Below are 21,164 nucleotides of genomic sequence, written 5' to 3' on the forward strand. Positions count from 1 at the left end.
TCAAAGCTAATAATACTACACATACAACTTAATAAGATTTATGTGTGCCAGAATGTGAATTAAATCCCTGAAAATGTTGGGGACTTTATACTGTGGTAAAATTTCTAGGATTCAATGGTATGTTAGTATATGCCTTCTAAGGTAAAGGACAAGCTTCTACCTCTGGCCCTTTCTAAGAAAGAGACACAAAATCCAATTGGGCAGCTGCAGTAATTTAAACCTCTCTTGGGAATGATGTTTTCTGAGACTTATTAATGAGTAACCATAAAACTTCCAGTTTGGTGTGATGCACAGAATAAGAGGTGAGTCTGTAATCTGTCTAGGCTGCAATTGAATTTGTTATGCTATTTGGACTGTGGGGCACTTAAAGAATTATTGGAACATGAAGATCCCATATGGAACCTCTGGAAGATTCCTACTAGTGAATCATAGTAAGGTCTCTGGGATTTTGGAGCAAAGCTGAGTAATTCTCTACAAATTATTATTTTTGCTCTCAAAAGCTATTTTTGGCTTACTACTAGATCCTAGTAAATGCTTAGTGCTTGGCTATGTCACTGAATTCCCATTCAACCTGAATTGCTGATTATAAATTTGAAGATGAATGATCATCCAAAACCTATGCACTGATTTACTTGAGCGGAACATCACTACCATCATCAAGTGTGCCAGATCAGTCTTGAGCACATTCTGAAAGCATAAATTCCATGAGCAACCAGCTTTTATTACTAAGGATCCTACTACTGGTGCATTACGTCCTTTCTCTCAACTCATACCTAAGGTCTCATAGAGCCTTTCTTATGACTAATAAACTGAGATTAAAAAAAAATATCTAGGTCTAGTTCTTTACAATACAACAGTATCACCCAGGGTATATAGCTGTAGATCCACAACCGCACAGAGAGGTGACCTTGCATGAGACTAGTAAGGAAAATTCCTAATCCTTTCAGTTTGAAAGAATGTGCATCTGGCTATTCACTTTGTCTGAAAGGAAAAATGGCCAGAGGCATGATATGCAGTAATGTGTGCTCTGTGGCTAAAGGTTTGGCTGCTTTGGCAGGGGACTTGAAGCATGATCTGAAAATTAGTGCCAAGGAAATTTTGGGGAAAACAGGTATGTAGATGAACATCCTCAAATAACCTTCATACTTATATTCCCATTTGACTGCTTACCAAAGAGCACACCTGGGAGAAAAGGATAACAATCATCAAGTAGATAAGATGACCTATCTCACAGATGTTGGCCATCTTTCACCGCCACGTTTATACTTGACCAATGGGCTCATGAACAAAGAGACAATGGTAGCAACATGGGCTTCCACTTGCCAACATCAGTCTAGCTAAAGTGTCTGCTGAGAGTTCAAGCTAACAAATGCTGAGAAGATATGGTACCATTCTGAAAGACAGCCCACCTTGATTGTAGATTGATTACATTAGATCACTTCTCTCACAAAAGATGCAATGGCTTTTTTCTTACAGAAATAGTTGCTTACTCTGAATATGCATTTGCCTTCTCAACCTGTTAATGTTTCTGTCAAAATACCATCTGTGAACTTAACAAATGTTTCAATCACTGATTTGGTATTCCACATTGCTTTAGTTCAGAGAACATGTTTAATAACAAATAAAATATGGCAATGGGCTCATGCTCATGTAAATTTCTTACCAGTCTTCCTTTCACCCTGAAGCAGATGGCTTAACAGAATGATGCAATGTCTGTTTTAAAAAAATTTTACTTCTGGCACTAGCTAAGTGAAAATACTCTGGAGGTCTGAGGTAATATCTTAGTTCTAAGATGCTGTGTATGTTCTAAATCATTGACCAATATGTTGTGCTATTTCTACCAAGTTCATAGATTCTGAAATCAGGGATGGAATTATGAGTGCCTTCCTTATTAGTTTATTTTTCTTCCTTCTCTTATTCACCTACTGTCTTTCATAAGATGTGTGGATACTGGTTAATCTTATATCACAGCATTTATGTCAAAGGATTTCCATAATTAGGAACAATCTAGAAAAAAACTACCTCAATGTTAAAACAAATTTATTAAATCAAGGTAAAAATAATGAAAGAAGTGTCAAGTAGTGTTGAACTTTGAGGCTTTATCCTACTCTCAATCTATCAATTTCATTAGTCATATTTTTAGGGCAGAAGACACAAGACTCCTGGGTTAGAGACAAAGGACTTTATTACTCACAGCAATAAAAGTGGCCAGAGAATCCGCATTTCCTTGCGCCGGTTCTCTGAGCCCAATTCACACAGGGTAACATGAAGAGAACCAGGTGATATCTGCACATGCTGTAAGCCTATATTATAATAAAGGAACCTCAATTTTTGAGAGCCTGAAAATTTGATAAAGGGAAGCAAGCATGTTTGCTCTTTGTTCCAAAGAAATATACTACCTCTGTCTTCCACAGTGGTTCACTGTATAAAAGTCCTGTAGAAGAGACTTCAGAACAAAAGCAGACAATGCCTTTTCTTGCCAAACATGTGGAAGTGTGAGAGATCTATGAAGAATTATCTCCCAAAAGGAAGTTTTACATATTTTATTGAAAAATCTAAGAAATCATGTGAATCATGTACAATATTTTCTCACGAGAAAAATTCTAAGCTGGCTTTTGAACGTTTCACAGAATTGTAAAACTTTTTACTTTTTAAAAGGAAAAATACCACAATGAAACTATCATAGTATTATATGCTTTTTTTTTTCCTGTTCCTAAGGAAAAGGCTGAAAATTATTCAGTAAGTTTTCTCATTATGATCTGTGAGTCTAAGCACTATACTCTTTCATAAATCTGCTAAACAGACACAAGGAAATGGGTGGATCAATGCTTTCTTTGTTCAAAATATTTAAAAAGCTAAAATCTAATGACAACATGATAAAATTATACACATTTTTGTAGGATGTTATCATTTCTATAACAGTTTCTCTACACTATATCAACAGTGCAATGGTGATTCAGTGTAAATCATTACAGTGTTTCATTGTTACAATACTTGTGTTCAAGTACATGTTCATGAACATGATCAAAGTCTCTGCTTTGACTTTCTTTTCCACTATTAAAATAAGGTTATAATTACAGTAGAGTTTTTCTTATGGATGTCTCTAAATCTGAACCAAATTCATAATACATTCTCTAAAATCCTGTTCAACACTATGAGGTTTCTTATGTTTACACATCTCCTGCAGATTACAGAAAATGGGCGAATTCTGCAGCAGGACCAAAAAAAAAAAAAAAAAAAAAAAAGGAACCATGATTTTCTCCATATATAACTAAGCTATTATGCTAAGGTAGTATATGTAGTTGATAACTCAATGGTATTAGTGGAAAGTAGCACCTTAGAGACAGCCCTAATTTTAACTTAAAAAAAAAATGTTTGTAAGTCTAATGATCTTTTTTTAATCTTTTTTTTTTTTATTAGGTTACTGGATCCAACTGATTCATTCATATGAATTTTTTATGAAGTCTTATAGTATAAATCAAAATGTTTGTATTACTAAAACAAATACCACATTGGATGTTTGGCAGGGAAAAATAAATTAATTTGATTAAATTATATGTAATCTGCTAATATTTGGTCTGAAAGACATGCTAGTGTGTGTGCTTATAAATAACGTAACTGCAAAGAAATGTGAGCCAGCCAGCCAGCCTGCTAGAGGTCAACTCTTCTGCTGTAGCTTTTGGGCATAGAAGTCCCTGCACGTCTCACAGCAGCGCTGATACCACCGCATGTCCTGACAAAGGTTCTTCTCACGGATCACTCGGCAGTACACAGGCCACTGATCACCCAAGCACTTGAAAGTCAGAGCAGCTGTGAAACAGAACACAGTGAGTTTGATACATACATTAGTAGAAACCAATTTCAGTCGTTTAAATGGGGATAGATTAAGCAATCAATTTGACTTATTTATTTTATCTACTGGAACCCAAAAGGCAAAGACACATAGCACTCCCACACACCCACACTATAATAAAGGAATAAAGTGAATGAATAAATTCTTATGTACTAACTTTTTAAAGTTTACTAAAAAGAGCTTTCCCAGATTCAATGTGTGTTATATGTCAACTTCAACATTATACCTTTCATTTGAGCTTATTTTGGAATTTGGTAGAGAAGATTAAAAAGAAAAATGCAGTCAATGCATCTCTCTGTGGGAGTACAAGTTAATAAGTATTCTTATGAATGAAATTACAAACAGACAGCAAAATGAAAATATGCTCACATGTATTTCACATTTCTAGTTTCCTACATAGCAGATAATTTTAGGAGATAATGACTTCAGACCTCTGTAAAATCAAAGCTGATCGTCACAAGTGACTGAAATTTACAATAATAAAAATGTTTAAAATGACAATCTGGTCTAGAAAAATTTGTAGATCTGATCTCAGTTTTTCGGAAATAGTACGTCCTTGCAATGAAAGTGTGTTGCTGCAGTTCTTTCTCTTGCCACTACTCCAATGAAATTCACTACTTTAATTTTAAACAAACAGATATTTCAACCATGTGCTTTGGTGCTTTGGGGTATATCTTCAGAAAAGAGTAGAGAAAATGCAATTTTAACAAAATTCTTCTCTTAATTCTTTATTTTTTGCCAAATGCTACTTCAAGGACTCCAAGTAATTAATGGAGAAATGGATTGTGTTGTTATTAAATACATGAATTTGGGGCATCTACTTTAGCATTGCTTAACTTTTGTCTTAGTCTCATTTTTCTTGAACTGATTATTTCTTAGAAATGTTAATTATTTGGCTTGGAAAAGAGGGTTTTTGTATTTCCATAAAAAAAAAAAAAAAAAAAAAAAAAACTTTTCCATTTCATTGTGTTCTTTGCTTGGGAAGTAGCCACTTGTAATGTAGCTCCTTGTATTTTGGCAATATTATTCTATACAATTCAAATTGTTTTCCTGGAAATTATATGCATAGGTTAAAACTCAAGGTGTTAAACATAAATTCACCCACTGATAATCAGGTGGGAGAGCTGTTAAAAGACACAGAAATAAAGGCTAATTCATTCATCAGTGTCTGTCATGAAAACACAGGCTAAATCTAATTAAAATACACACTCTACTTCTTAAATCTAGTTAGAAAACACACTCTACTTTTTGATAATAGATTATATTAAATAACAGGAATTAAAAATAAATATGTCAGCATTTCATAACATAGTAACTATGTAAACATCAAAATATTACTAGTATTTTATGTTCACATTTTTATTTTATTTTTTAAATTTTTACTTATTTATTTATTTATTTTTACAGACAGCATTTTGATTCATTGTACACAAATGGGGTCCATGATGTATTTTAAAATGTATGGTTATATCCTCAAAGAAGAAAAAATGATACCTCTTGTCCCATGGTGTAGTTCCATGCCCCTGTTCTTCCTAAAAGTCATGTTTTACTCTATGTCTTCACAAGAGATAATTAGTACCCAGTATCACTAGGAAGTCTGTTAACCATAGGAAGTCTAAGGCTTATAATGCAACCTCACCTTTCCACAGGTATTAACTTAATTGATCTTTCTGCCTTGGGACTGGTCTAAAGTTAAAATTTGGTTGCATCCTGTTAACTCTTTTTACAAAGTGACCTTGGGTGGTAGGGCATTAATATTTCCTAGACCTGACTCTGTGTAGACACCTTCAGAACCTCAAGCAGTTTACTCTTTAGGATTCTTTTTTACCCACCTGGTCATTTAGACAAACCCATATCTAAATAGGTTCAATTTAGGACCAAACTAAGCAGCATAACTTCATAACGCTTAAGCTTTGAAGTGATATGCAAGTAGGAGAGCATTTCTTTGTTTCTCAGAACTATCCACTTTTTGGTCACTTACCTAGTCTGGGTGATGTTATTGTATTTACATTAATCTTCTCATTGCAGGGCTGAAGGTGGCATGGCCTATATGCTGCAGGCTTTTCTGAAGAAAAACATTCATTTCCATGTCTTCCTGTGATCTTATGCATGCACTGGATGACTCGGGACTGCATTCCTTTGCCACAGGTAATTGAGCACTAGGAGAAATACAAGGTTTGTTAAAAGTTCTTTGGCTGTTTTCCTTTCTTACACCATTAGCCACATTTTCTATATATTTCTTAAAATCGAACATAAGCAACCACATCCAGAAACAATGCAAAATGTGAGTCAGAAACACCGATGCTTAAAACTTGGGCACAAAATTGCTAAGAACCTCTGGCTGAGCTAGGGCAGAGCTATGTGTATTGAAGGACATTGAAGACTAATAGGGAAAATTGGAGAGTATGACTTAAAGGGAAAGTGAGTGAATGACACCAGTAATGCTTGGGCAGACAGTTTTCAAAGGTCTAATACTTACAGATAAGAAGCAATACAAATATTTAAATATTGTGGAAGCCAAGCAATTGTACATAGTTTTAGTCAACTCTTTAACATTTAAATAATCAGTCGCACTACAAAGCTACTGTTTGCTTTTTGGGGATCAAAGCAGTACCGATTCTGTAAGCTTTGATTCCATACACCACTAATAGTAGTGAGCACTTATTTGGCATTTATTATATGCCAGGTACTTGAATTAGAGGTTATATTTACTTTAATATCTCACATGACGCCCATGAGTACTATTATTATCCCTTTTAAACAGATGAGAAAATAGAGTCTCAATAAGTTAAACAAATTGCCCAAACTTTTACAGCTAAAAGGTGCTAGAATTGGAGTTTGAACTTAAACATATGAATTCAGAGTTTGGATACCTATGCACTACTTGATACTAGATGATTGCTAATATTCCTCTTCTGGTGAAACAGAAATCTTTTCTTTTCCTCCATCCTGCCAAATTAATCCTTTATTCTCTTACCTTTACTATTAAGCTTTAAACTTTGTTTTACTATAGTTCAGGTTATGTAGCATGAGATAAATTCTTTTGCCTTAAGTACAATTCATATTGACTCATCTTTAGAGAAAGTAATCATATAATTTGTTATCCAAATCAAGCACTTGTGGAAGAAATTGTTGATAATAATTATTCCCATACAATAGGCATATAGTAGAACAGTCTTGAGCAAATTAGGGTATGAAGTCAACCTATCTATAGATAACCTAAAAGATCTATATATTAAACAATAAACAGAAATGAATGGCATGTGAAATACCTCATATATTCTTAGCATCATCTAGTATGCATTTTTATAGAGCGTATTTACTCATAACTCAAAGAGTGAGTCATATGCAAGTTAGTTAATTCATTCAGTCAACATGCCTGTACTGGAAGCTGACAATGTGCCAAACACTGTTCTGGATACCAGGATGTGAGAGTCACAAAACAGAAAAGAACAGGTACCCCTGAGGACCCACATTCTTATGATCAGGGGAGGAGCAAGAATATAAAGAAGTAAAATATATTGTATTTTACATATTAGCATCTACGATGGAGAAAAATAAAGCTTAGAATGAGAATGGGGAAAGTTTGGGGTGGGGGGCGGTTTGCAATTCAAATGGTATGACTAAGGGAGAGATTCATGGAGAAGGTGACATAGGAGAGAGAAGCCTACAATACACATTTTTTGATTTCAAATACTATGTTCTTCTCATCATATGCAATATAAACTTTTAACTAATACAACCGGGGCTTTGGTCTTTCGACTACATGCACTATATGTATATTTCATCCATATATTTGGGACCGTGCCTAATATGAAGGGTGAGTACCTGAAGAGTTTCATCAGATCCTGGATCAGTTTCCATCTCCCACCCCCTACCCCTCTGCCTCTGTGTCACTCTCCTTCCTTTCTCCTTTCTTTCAGTTTTGCTTTCCAATACATTTTGAATTTTGCTCTTTGCACACATAACAAGTAAATTGAAAATGTATTTGAAACACGGCAACACTGTAGACTTTCACCAAAGGTCAAAATACTGAAACGTCAACATCGATTTACCAGCAGCTGGTAAAGAAATACCAGATAACTTCCCACTGATACTTGTTTTACAAGGAAAAATTACTAACTAGAATATTTTAAAAAGAGAGCCTTGTATTGTCTGAAAAATATTCTGTTCCCCAAACAATTTAATATTGCCCTGAAGGACCTCTGAAACAAAACACCTCATGAATTAATTCATGAACTAGAAGTCTTTTATTCGGCAGAGGAAACAGTCCTGATATTTCAGGTTTAGTAGAGTAAACAGGAAGTTGTAATTTAGAACAAACTAAAACAGCTTAGAAAATTACTCAACAATTTCAGAGCTAAAGATTTTTTTTTTGGTCAGAGATAACAAGGTATAAGGAAAATTGATATTAATAAATCCTCCTTCCCATCTAAAAATAAGCCCTCAAATTTATGAAAATTAAATTTGTTTTGACTTAGTGATATTTCAGTCTCCCTAATAAAATTATGATCTTCCCTATACTTGGATACTCATGAGTGATATATTGAGATAATTTCACCTTATATTCCTCTAAAAATAGAATGTATCTTTTCTTGCCTTGGGAATTAGTAACAATTTCTATGGCTGTATTACATTCTAAGGCTTGAATGCCAAACACTAACCACAATAAGAAAAACCTGCTCAAAAATTTAAATAGTATGCAATATCAAAATGAGTCAAAGAATAGTTTGGCAAAGGAAAACCACAAATACAAATGTCAGCAAATCAACCTGGTAATAAGAACTATTCATCTCCCTTTAAAATGAGATATACATCATCAAATTTTTAATCGCTTCCATTATTTAAATCTCTACTTCCTTTCTGTCATTCTAATGCAAGGCAATAAGAGCTGATTGACTTGATTTTGCCTAAGAAAATTTTATCAAAATAAACTAACAAAAGGATCTATCTGGGGAAGAATGAACAATGTCCTAGTTTGTGGAAATACAGAATAGAATTTTATTAATCTCTGATGTTTATATGTTTTTTTCTGAAAATGACCAAGGATGATCTAGTAATTGATACTAAGGTGAACTCTTGGAAAATTAGATGATAGCATTGAAAAGAAAGGATTTGCCAGTACTGACGAAGACAGGCCAAGATGTCAGAATGATTTAAAGAGTCTATAGATTTGTTAAAATACAAACAAATGGAGGGAAGTAGAAATTTATAGAAAATAAAAACACATTAAAAATTCTTACCAAATGCTTAATTTTAACATTATCAAAAGATTAAAAACTAAGGAGTAGGATGAACTCTGCATGCCTGTGAAGTCCAACAGTCAGACAAGGCAAAGTGTGGAATCCTCTCTCCTATCAGAGAAGGTAAGAGTCGTCAAGCACCGACAAACAGTTGAACTGCAGCGAGAAGCTGAACGTGGAATTTCACTCACAGAAAGTGTGGCTAAGATCTTGAATGAACCCCTCAACACCCTTTAGGTGTTCAAGGAATGATCATTTACTTGGAGACATTTATTGCTATCACAGCTTATGTTCGTTCAAAAGCAGTCAGTGTGTGCAGTCTGATGAAATTGAAGTGTTTAAAGTCTGACCTGATGCATTTTAGAAATTGAGAATAATTAGGTCTTAGGGTATAATTAGATGGTATAAATAACTTGTTGATGAACCAAACGCTAAATAGAGGATATGAATGTACTGTGTTGCTAGGTTTCCATTTTTTACATATTCCTTTTTCAATATATTTAAATGTTTATCAAAACCCCACATCTTTTAAAAATAATGTGCATGCATTTTTCCCAATGTTTCTATGAATACTATTATGTTTAGTAGCCCACTAAATACCCTAAATGATAACAACACTCTGAAATATACTGAAATGAGCAAAACATGTTTAATTAAAGAAAAGGGGCTATGTGTACACCAATGAGCAGTCATCAACAAATTTGTAGTGTCCAAGTAAGGGAAGAGAATGGTTACCCACAATACCTGTAGCTTCTTCAAGGGTCATCCCTAGTACAATTCGAATCTACTTTTATAAAGCATAAAATTTTCTTTCTGCCACTGAAAATTCATGAAGCATGTAGGAATTTCCATAATGGCTTATGGCATAACCTATTTCTTATCATGTTGGCCAAATTCACCAAAGAACATCGCTATCTTCCAGATGAAGAAGTAACCTATGTACTTCTGGACAACCAATTTGGAGCCTTTTATAAATGGGATATTCAAAAACATCACTAACTACTCTCCTGTTTAGAAAGGAAATATTCATTCCTTTCACTGGTATTTGATTCTTGTGTTGCTTCCACACCTTTGGAGTCTGAGATCCACTAGATCTCTTTACATGTCAATGTCTTATAGTCTTACTATCCAGTGAACAGTCAACAATTAACTAGCATGTAAACTATTCTTGAACTGTGACACTGAATATTGCAATTCTTCTACTGTAGAAATAAATATTTCTTTATGTTTCTCAAAGTGAATGTGAAAGGAAGAAGTATAAAAAAATTAAATTGAAGTATATGATAGGAACTCTGTGACTGACTTTTAATACAAAAGAACTCCAAATGGTGGGTGGGGGGGGTGACAAAGCAGTACATATTTTAGTGTTAGAATGGAATATTTCCTAAACTGGCAATTTGAGATTTTAATTACATCATCTTGAAAATATATGTTGAAATAATGACTAAATGCAGTTAGCTAGTAACTATTGTTACAGAAAATGTTCTTTTTTTTTGCTTTAAGTTATAGTTTGAAATAATATGTGATTTTGAAAATGGGGCTAAAACAAAACTTCCATATTTAGTCTTAGATATTGAAATTCTATGCAAAATGCCAAACTTGAAAATTTTATTGTTAATTCTACCTTTAACTTCAGGACTTCAGAAGTCATATAAGCACTAATTTGGTGCTAGCTAGTTTTTGTCACTCTGAATATTATTTAGATTACTTAGGTTTGTGGGCCATATGTGATATAACGGTATAAGTATGTGGATTTAGATTATATAATCAACTAGTTTGTCAGTGAGTTTATGGAACTCTTAATCTGTGCATGTTCAACACAATCCTAAAGGAACTGTAAAACTCTTCAAGCTATAAATCCTATAAACTGTCATCTTGAAGACTTTACCAAAGATGCAGAAATCCAACAGTAGAAATATCCTAGGTATTTATTCAAATTTTTGTTAGACAAAAAAAAAATCATAACTGAACAACTGGTTTGTATTTGTATTCCTTAATAAGAAAAAAAAATATTTTAGTGTTTTAGGGGTTAAAAATAATAATTCTCACATTTGGCCAGCATAGAGATTACCCGAGATTCCTTACTTCTACACTGTGCCAAAGATATATATTTTGGAGAGAATGTGTATTCTCCAGGCCAACAGCTAAGAAAGGTTCCGTAATGCTTTACTCATTTCCAGCTGGCCTCTACGAGAAATAGGAATTCCTAAATTAGGGGAAAATTGTCACTGGCAGAACTCAAATTTTTTCCCTCACCCAATATAATAGACAATCTTGCAGAACCTGATATAATCTATAATGATAAGTGCCAATCTGTAACAAGGTTAACAGCATTGTCTTGGGCAATTTGTCTTTGTGAATAAATGGGTTATTCCAAAGTGGTTTAACAAGAGTGTAGCAGCATTCACAGTGGAGAGTGGACCTCACAGGGAAGCTGAAGGATGACTTCCACTGGAAATTATTAGCACAGCATTCCTGTTCATCTATGTATATGTTTGGCAGTTCCATCTTTCAACTTTTTAATAAAGTGAGTGTGAAACAAGCACACTGAAGAACAAAAGTTAGCTTTGTTTTTTAAGATTTCTTATTTATTTTGGTCCGTGTTTCAACGTCTTTTTAAAGTAGTTCGTCTGCCTATTTAAAACATGGGTGTTTGGAATTGAATCCATTGCTAGAGGTCAAATATTTGAGGGTATTTTCAATGAGTATACTTAATTAATTTTCTCTCCCTTTCTCTTTTCCTTTTTTTTGGTCCTAAAGTTCAAGTTCACTTGGTTTCATAGTTACAGCAAATCAAGGAAATGTGTGTATGGCAAAATCAGATTGCTTATGGATGATTAAGAAAAAACTGAATATGTTGTGAAAGTAACAAAAAATACATTGATTAGTACAAAAATGAAAGAAAAAAGACATTATGCATTATAAAGCAATTAATAAACACAAAGTCCTAGGCACTTTAGTGATTCACTCAGAGCTCACTTCACAAGTCACTGGGTTTTTTAAAAAAATTAAAAAGTATAAAAATTAAGACAGCTTTGTTCTATCACTGTCATTCCAGTGACACATCTATCTCCAAGAGAGAACTTTTTGGAATAGCAGTGATTAAATTTCCTTTTCAAATAAAATGATTTCCAGTATAGTCCATTAATTTTTTGTCAAAAATCATTCAGATTCTGCTGTAGTCGTGTAAAAAGAGAAGTGTGTACTTTTTATTTTGTTATATTTTAAAATAAAGCTTGATTTAGAGAACATTATATTGCTACCTTTAACTCAATCCAATTGGAAATAAACCACAATTTGCCAAATCACAGAAAAAATTCTTAGGTGAGCTTTGACTTCATTTACTGTTTCCCTTCTAGTTCAGCAAATTCCTATCTAATCTGGTCAGGGGGTATTCTAATCAAATGATTCAAGAGGATGCAAAAGTAGTCTTTTAGCTTCCTTAAAACTCAAACTTGAGAAACTCGTAGCTCAAATATCATGATATTTGATAAGGGTTAATCTACTTTACAAAATTACACTTTCAAGTAGTTTGTTACCATACAGAAAAAGGTGAAGGGAGTCATAGAGTAATCTAAAATTATATGGAAAATGAAAAGTGTTACTCATTATTTGTCATAAAAATATATGGAATTTCTTAGTTGTGATAGAATTGGAGTCAGAAGAACCAAATTGAAAACACCACATAAGAAAAGAAATAGAATGCTTAGATGTTGTAGCACGTATCTACTCTTTTGCTTATCTGATGAAAAATACCATTTATTTAATAAACATTTCTTGCCTACAGTACAATGTTTTGGTTCTTGAAAGAAGTACGTAAGAAGGATAAAGGGGTTAGGATATTTTCAAGGAAATAGTAACAATGTGAGACTATTGGGAGAAGCCCTTTGAGAACTTCAGTGCTTGCTTGAGCTTGTCCCTGAGACCTTGGCTACCTGGAAGAATATATAGGCAAGGAGAACTCTGCAGCCAAAAACACGGGGATGGCAAAAGTGAAAACTGCTCAGTCCTGAGCTTAGTAGAAACACTTGAGTTGATGAAAATGGTAAATCTGATTAAGCAAGTTAGGTTAAGACTATGGAAAACTTTAAATGCCAGAGTATCCGAGTATCTACAGTGCGGTCAGTGGGGATTCTCTGGAAGTATCAAGGCTGCAGGAAATAATGATGAAGCCATCTCTTTTAAATGGATGAATCTGAAAGAGGAGGGGATATGTTGGCAAGGAAAGTGTTACTCTAAATCCTAGTGAAAAATTTAGAAACTGCAGTATTATGTTGCCAGAGAAGAGCAACTGAGGCAAAGCCATACTTTGCATGGAAAAATAAGACACATCAAGGATATCTTCTGGCCTTGGTGGCTAGAGAGGGTGATATTAACGTATTTCTTTTTGCAAAAAAAAAAAAAAAAAAAAAAAAAAAATGGGAATTTGGGAGTGGACTGTAGTTTGAGAAAATAAAGTGAAGAATTTTGGTTTAAATATGTAAAATTCAAGGAGCTATTGACACGAATGGCACTCTCCTATGGTAGCTGAAGTTTTTGAGTTGAGAATGAAGATATGGAACCTCCTGAATTAATTCAGTCCACATTTCATTGAACTTCCTTGAAAATCCTTCCTCTTGTTTCTCAGGGCGTGCCTCTCGCTGCTTTGAATAACCCTTTCTCAGGTCCGTTTGCTGGTAACTGCTTCCTCTCTCCTATGCCTTTTACAATGCAGTTTCTCAGACTGTGTCTTTTCTTCTCAGGCTACTCTTCCTTCCCAGGGATGTTTATACCTTGAAAACTTAAACATCATTTAGATGCTGATGACTCCAAAACTTACATTTCTATCCCTGTCCCTCTCCTCTGACCTGTTCAGAAAACGTCAACACTCAACTGTCTGATGAGTACATAGAACATAGTACAAAACAGAATTCACAATCTTCCCCTCATTTTTAATATTCCTCTAGGTTTTCCTGTTTCATATTCCCACCAATTTCTAGGCTAGAAAACAAAACTGAGCCCTTTCTAACACCTTAACACCTCCATTTTTCTCACCTCCCCCTGCTCATTTTAACTTCATGAAAATTATTCAACCATTCCCTACTCCTTGCTAACACTACAATGTAAATACCATTTATATAACTACTGTGTTTGTGACTCCATGCTAAGAACTTTCCATGAATTAGCTTGTTTAGACTGATTAATTTTCAACTGAACAGAAGATTCAGAATTCAATCCAGAACTTTCTAGCTCCATCCACTGAGCAATCTCAGCTCTTAAGATCTGGAGTTCTTACTCTTCCCTAGAAATTCAACAGGATACTCACAACAGCTTCCTATATCCATGACATCAATCATATTAATATTGCAGCATCAAAAGCAGAAGGGATTTAGAGTATGAGATTTTTTTTTTAATATTCCAGGTAGAAACTGACAAGTTTGCAAAACTAAAAATAATATATGGATGTGGTAAAATTAGGACAGAAGTCCTTTTCCTTCCATGTAATTCAAATGCACTGTTGTTTGTGCATTGTTAAAGAAAAAGTTTAATATATATATATATGTATATATATATTTATATGACATGTATATCACCTTTGCTGACACTGTTACTTCTGCATGCTATTTACTTAAAGAATAAAAATACAGGTCTTAAAGAAATTATCTCATCTTCACATATTGATCTGTAGATATTTTTAAAAGCTACATATTTCCCTCTATCACAATTTGAATATATCATGATTTATGTAACTAATTAATAGAATGCTGAGCAAAGTTCACATACCTTAAAACTCAGCCCACAGTCCTTGGTTTAATTGATTGATTGATCTGATAATAATAAATTTCAATCTTGTAGGCTTTTTGTTGTTGTTGTTGTTGTTTAAGGGATATCTGACCAATTTTCTTGTCTTATATGATTGTTTATAAAAATTATAAAGAGTTATCTTTTCCAAACATCAATATACTCGTAGACATTATTATAAACACTAACCCAGTTCAAGAATGGTTATGTATGATTTCAATTTGGTTTCAATCTACAAATTTCCTCTAACTAGAAAAAAATTACATAACTTGCCTTTGAAATTTAAGCAACCTAATGTGAAGTCACCTGCAGAGTATTAAGCTAAGTAACAAAGTAGCTACATCCTCTGCAAAAGGGACCTTTGGTGAAAAGAAAGATGAAAAGGGAAATACACAGTCTCTCCTATGCAGTTTACCAAATACAGAATGTTAAAGTATCTGAGAAGTCCAATAGCAAAGAGTATTTACTTATTTTTATTTCATAACAGTTTTTTTCATACGTTGAGAGCACATTCCAGGAGGTGCGCTTTCCATAGAACAACTTTGGGAATGCAAATCTAAAGAACACTTAATATGAACTTACCCTTATAACAATAATGACATTCAGGTCTTTAGTATGTACCATTTTTATAATGTCTATTTAACAGTATACTTTCTGCATTTTAGCAGTTCTCATTTTATTCACTCCTTTTATTCTCCAGTTTCAGTTGACACTTAACAGTTTCTGTTTTACATTTTACTAGGATACTTTGGGTATTTGCTGGTGCTGCTAATTATTTCCTTAAATTTGAATGGGAAATCCCTCTAACATGAGATTGAGCTTCAATCCACTTAATTTAGTTGTATTAAAACTAAGAAACTATACATGAATTCCCTAGGACTCTAGGAACCCTTACAAGCTAATTTTAATTGCGATTGTGTCTATGCCAGCAATGAGTTCATCCAGATGTGTGGGAATCCATTTGTTAAGGTCTTAGCTCTACCAAGGGAGAGGAAGAAATCTCTTTGGAATTTTTGGATCTAATGCTTTTTGTTCCTTTTGACAACAGGTAGACAGTGCTGTGGACGTGCATGATAAAAAAGGCGCATGGTGTTATCTTTGGCTGGGAGCAAAAGTTGTGGTACAGTATGTGCTTTATGTGCAAAACCCTGAATTCAATCCCCAGCACCACAAAAAGAAAAGAAAAAAAAAGAAAAAAAAAGTGATATTATCTAGTCATTTAGTTCGGAACTTTTTTTTCTTTCCTTCCCCTTTCTTCCTCCCTCCCTCCCTCCCTTCCTTCCTTCCTTCCTTCCTTCCTTCCTTCCTTCCTTCCTTCCTTCCTTCCTTCCTTCCTTCCTTCCTTCCTCCTCCTTCCTTCTCTCTCTCTCTCCCTCTCTCTCTCTCTCTCTCTCTCTCTTCCTTCCTTCCTTCATTTCTTTTTTTCAGTACTGGGGATTGAATCCAGGTCACTCTACCACTGAGCTACATGCCCATTCTTTTTATTTTATTTTCAAGCAGGGTCTTGCTAAATTACCCAGGCTTTCCTCTAACTTGAGATCCACTGGCCTCAACCTCCTCATTGTCTTACTAAATTACACAGGTTTTCTCTAACCTGAGATCCACTGGCCTCAGCCTCCTCAGTGGCTAGAATTAGAAGTGTATGCCATTGTACCTGGTGAGAATATTTTTAATTGCAACAGATTGAAATTTGTTTCTTGAAGTTTTCTTCAAAGACTGACTTTTCATTCAGTGGAAAGAAATGTCCTCTGTGATTATTCATAAGTTCCTACTTAGGTGATAAGTCACACAACCTTCAATGCTAATTTTAAGGAATGGCAAGTTTATGTATAGAAAATAGAAGACAGATGGTCAGGCAACAGACCCTGAATCTATAAAAGCCCTTTAATTAATTGAAAACTTCAAATGCACGTGCTCTTCTCTCTAAGAATCCTCTATAACAAAAATAAGACATTAAAGAACTTTTTTTTCCCTGGGATGTGCAAAATGATACAAATTAAGACACTTGTATTGACTGGTGGCCAATCTGCATAAAGAAAAGATTCAAAATGACCAGGCAATAAATCTTCTACTTATTTTTCTAAATTTGTTGTAAGTGTATCAGCAAAGACTATTTTGTAAAATTATAATTTGCTTGATTTTGTACTTTCCTACATTGTTTTAATAATTATTTAACATAGGGGCACTTAAGGTTATAATGCCTAATTATGCAAAGCAAATTTAAAGAAAAAGCTGGTATAATTTACTTGATTAATTTCTACACTCCATTTTGAGCTTCTTTGTAAATAATCTGAGGCTAATTTCCTAGGAATAGGAACACTTATTTTACCATACTTATTATAGAGAATTAGGACAATATATCAAGAAGATTTTAATAATATGTGTAATATGTGTGGTGAGGAAATTATTTTCGTATAAATAATCCAAATATATGTAGGTCTTTCGTAGTTACGAAAATAAATTATTAAACAGTCAACTTTTTTTTTTTATTCACAACACTATGTCCAAAAAGATTAAAAAAAAATGAAAAAAATTTTGAGATTTATAACTACATTCTCAAGATGGCAGAGCAGATTTAGGAACAACCCTCAACTCCTCCACAGGCAAAGCTGTGAAAGAACAACTTACCAGAGAGGTGAATGACAGAGTAAACACTCTAAAACTTAATATTATTGGACAGCTTGAGACTTAGAAATTGTTTACTGAGGCAGATCATAAGGCAAGAATTCCTTGACCTTGAAACCTGATCAAAGTAGGATGGCGGGGGTAGGGGTAACATAGTGAGAAAAAGAGTGAGTAGAAAAGTCCAGTAAACTTACTTCCTTAACAATAGTTGGAAAAAAGGCAGACCAAGCAAAAAAGAGGACAGGAGCATCAAAGACAGTGAATATCACCCAATTCAGTCCAAATCATTGAGAGAAACTCTGAAGGGCAGGGAAGCCATTTTACAGAGTCCACAGCTAGCCAGCCTACCTAGAAGAAATTAAATCAGTACAGTTTCTCCCCACCTTCAGGCAGTAACAAATGAAATCAGAGGGAATATCTCAGGAATGGGTTGCCTCAGTAATTTGACTAGAAGGAAATTTTTGCAGAGGGATTGCTGCTAACTGAAGGCAACCAAGTCCCTCCCGCCATCATTAAAGACAAGGAGAGTGGGGTGGAGCTGACCCGGGAGTAATTCACACCAGGGAATGCAAACCCCAACCCAGCATACTCCATATCCTCTAAAAGAGCTCTGGGGAAGAAAGACCAACTGATACCTTGTCGAGGTGACAGGTAAAATCTGGTTGAACAGCAGTAGCAGCAGCAGCCATGACTGAGGCTTTTGTGCCACAGACAACCCACAGATAACCTGCACTAACTGGCCCCACGGTTGCAGATGGCTACCAAATGCCACAAACAAACTCCAACAGAGGGAGTGGGTGCTCAGTGATCCAGACTAGTTGGTAACAGCCCTGAATACTGTGCCCTATACCCTGAATCTCCACAGTCAATTAAAAAAAAACAGCCAGCAGATGCAGACTTGAGCTTCTGGGCTAACAAGTACCAGCTGGCAAAGTGATTCCTGTGTCTCAGCAACTCTCAGAGGGTGCAGAGTTGACAGTCCCAGAGTTTCCAGTTAATTCTCATTCAGATTCACAGAACCATAGAAGGTGTTATGGTTTATATATGAGGTATCCCTCAAAAATGCATGCATGAGACAATGCAAGAAAGATTAGAGGTGAATATATTGGATTATGAGAGCTTTATGATAATCAGTGAGTTCAATCACTAGAATGGATTAACTGGGTTGCAACTGTAGGGAGGTAGACTTTGTCCAGACGAGGTAGAACACTGAGGGTGTGTCTTTGGGTTTATATTTTGTCCCCAGTGAGTGGAGCTCTCTCTGTTTCCTGGCTATCATGTCTTGAGCTGCCTTCTTTGTTATGCCCTTCTTGGGCCAAACCAATGGAGTCAGCCATTCTTGGACTGAGATCTCTGAAACTGTGAGCATCAAATAAACTTTCCCTCTGTTGCATTGTTTTTCTTGGGTCTTTTAGTCACAGTGGTGAAAAAACTGACCAGAGCAGAAAGCATTTCCTGAGGATAATCCCAAAGAGTCAGCAGAGAACCTCATGTATACACAATGCAGAACACCCCACAAAGGGCTTATAGAGAAGCATCCCACTAACACCAGCCACTGCCCAGTGTGCCCAGATTCAAGTCCACCAATTTGTGACTTGCACATTCCAGAGGAGGCAGCAGGCCTACACCTCTGCTACCTATCCACAGGAAGTGAAAAATCATTTCAATAAAGAGATAGTAATTCTGAAAAAGAATAAACAAATCCTGGATATGAAAGACTCAATGAATCAAATTAAGAATTGAGTTGAAAGCATCACTAATAGGTTGGACCTTAAAGAAGAGAGATATTCAGGTCACAAATTCAAAGTATATAATCTCAAAAGTAGACAGTAAAGAAATATGCTAAATGACCATGACAAGAAAACTCAAGAAATCTTGGATAAAATTAAGATTGAAGATTAAGAATCATTTGCATAGAAGAATGCACCACCATACAAATTGAAGACATGCATAACATTTTCAATGAAATAATATGGAAAAAAAAATTTCCAAACTTTAGGAATGAGATGCAAACCCACATACAAGAGGCATTTAGAACACTAATAGACTACCCCCCCCAAATCCTAAGACACATTACAATTAAAGTATCTAATAAACAGAACAAAGATATAATTTTAAAAGCTGGAAGAAAAGAAAAAAACAGCAGGTCCCATAACTGACTTCAAGTCAAAATTAATCAGAAGAGACAAATGTCACTTCATATTGGTTAAGGCGATCATACAACAACAACATATAATGAGTGCAAATATTTATGCTCCAAACTTTGGTGCACTTATGTACATAAATCCTACTCAATATAAAAATTCAAATAGAATCCAAAACAATAATACTGGATGATTTTGACACATCTCTCTGACCAATAGATAGGTCATCCAAACATAAACTAAGAATCCTCAGAATGAAAAAAGTATTAGTAATCAAATATACCTAACAGATATTTATAGAATAGTTCATCCATCCACAACCAAAGTCACTTTCTTTTCAGTTACACATGGAAAATTCTCTAAATTAGGCCATATTTTAGGACACAAAGCAAGTCTTATAAAATACTAAAAAAAGCTAATTCCTTGTATCCTATCAGATCATAATGGAATGAGATTAAAAATCAAATAGAAGATAAAAACAACAGAAGTCATTTTAACATTGGGAGATTATATAATAGTGCACTTTTTTTGGGAGAGGGGGACTTAGGGTACCAGAGATTGAACTCAGGGGCATTCAACTACTGAGCCATATCCCCAGTCCTATTTTGTATTTTATTTGGAGATAGGGTCTCACTGAATTGCTTAGTGCCTCACTAAGTTGCTGAGGCTGGCTTTGAACAAGCAATCCTCCTGCCTCAGCCTCCGGAACCACTGGGATTACAGGCCTGCACCACCACGCCTGGCTCATAATGCACTTTTGAATGAGGAATGGGTGATAGGAGAAATTAGGGGACAAATCAAAAAAATTCTTAGAAACACACATGAGAACAGAGATATAATGTATCAAAATCTCTGGACAGTAACTTCATACTGTTCTAAGGGGGAAAGTATATAGCATTGAGTATCCACATTATAAAATAAAACAAAGATCCCAAGTAAATTATGTAATGTAATGAAGGGTATCTAAAAGGAAGGAGAAACTAATTCCAAAATCATTAAAAAACAGAAAATAATATCAGAGCTGAAACTAATGAAATTGAGAATAAAAAATACAAAGAATCAATGAAACAAAGAGTTAGTTCTTTGCAAGGATGAGTAAGATTGATAAACAGTTAACCAAACTACCAAAAAGAAAGAGACAGGACCCAAAACAATAAAATTAGAGATGAAAGCAGGAGAGATACCACAGACATTTCTGAAACCCATAAGATTACTGAAACTATTTTGAAATTCTGTACTCAAATAGACTGGAAAATCTAAATTAAAAGACATTGACAAATTTCTAGACACATGTGACCTGCCCAAACTGAACCACAAAGGTACAAAAAACCTAAACAGACCAATGTCAAGCAATGAGATTGAAGCAACAATTAAAGTCTTCCAACAAACAAATCCCAGGACCAGATAGATTTTAAACTGAGCTCTACCAAGCCTTTAACAAAATATGAATGCCAATCTTCTTCAAATTGTTTCATGAAATAGAAAGGGAGGCAATAGTGTCAAATTCATTCTATGAAG

The 21,164-nt window shown here is 34.6% G+C and overlaps 1 protein-coding gene across 3 annotated transcripts in view; it reads right to left on the bottom strand.

The window, feature by feature from the left end:
• Window positions 1-3,273: 3,273 nt before the first annotated feature.
• Window positions 3,274-21,164, bottom strand: part of Adamts19 (ADAM metallopeptidase with thrombospondin type 1 motif 19) — a 292,394-nt gene continuing 274,503 nt past the window's right edge. For all 3 annotated transcript variants that reach the window (XM_047555548.1, XM_047555546.1, XM_047555547.1), the window contains 2 exons: window positions 5,835-6,012; window positions 3,274-3,810 (listed from right to left, as the gene is read on the bottom strand). In XM_047555548.1, coding sequence (XP_047411504.1) covers window positions 3,659-3,810; window positions 5,835-6,012 — 330 coding nt within the window. In that variant the 3' untranslated portion in view covers window positions 3,274-3,658. The remainder of the gene's footprint in view (window positions 3,811-5,834; window positions 6,013-21,164) is intronic.

Source organism: Sciurus carolinensis, chromosome 6 (assembly GCF_902686445.1).
Source record: "Sciurus carolinensis chromosome 6, mSciCar1.2, whole genome shotgun sequence".
Lineage (NCBI taxonomy): Eukaryota > Metazoa > Chordata > Mammalia > Rodentia > Sciuridae > Sciurus > Sciurus carolinensis.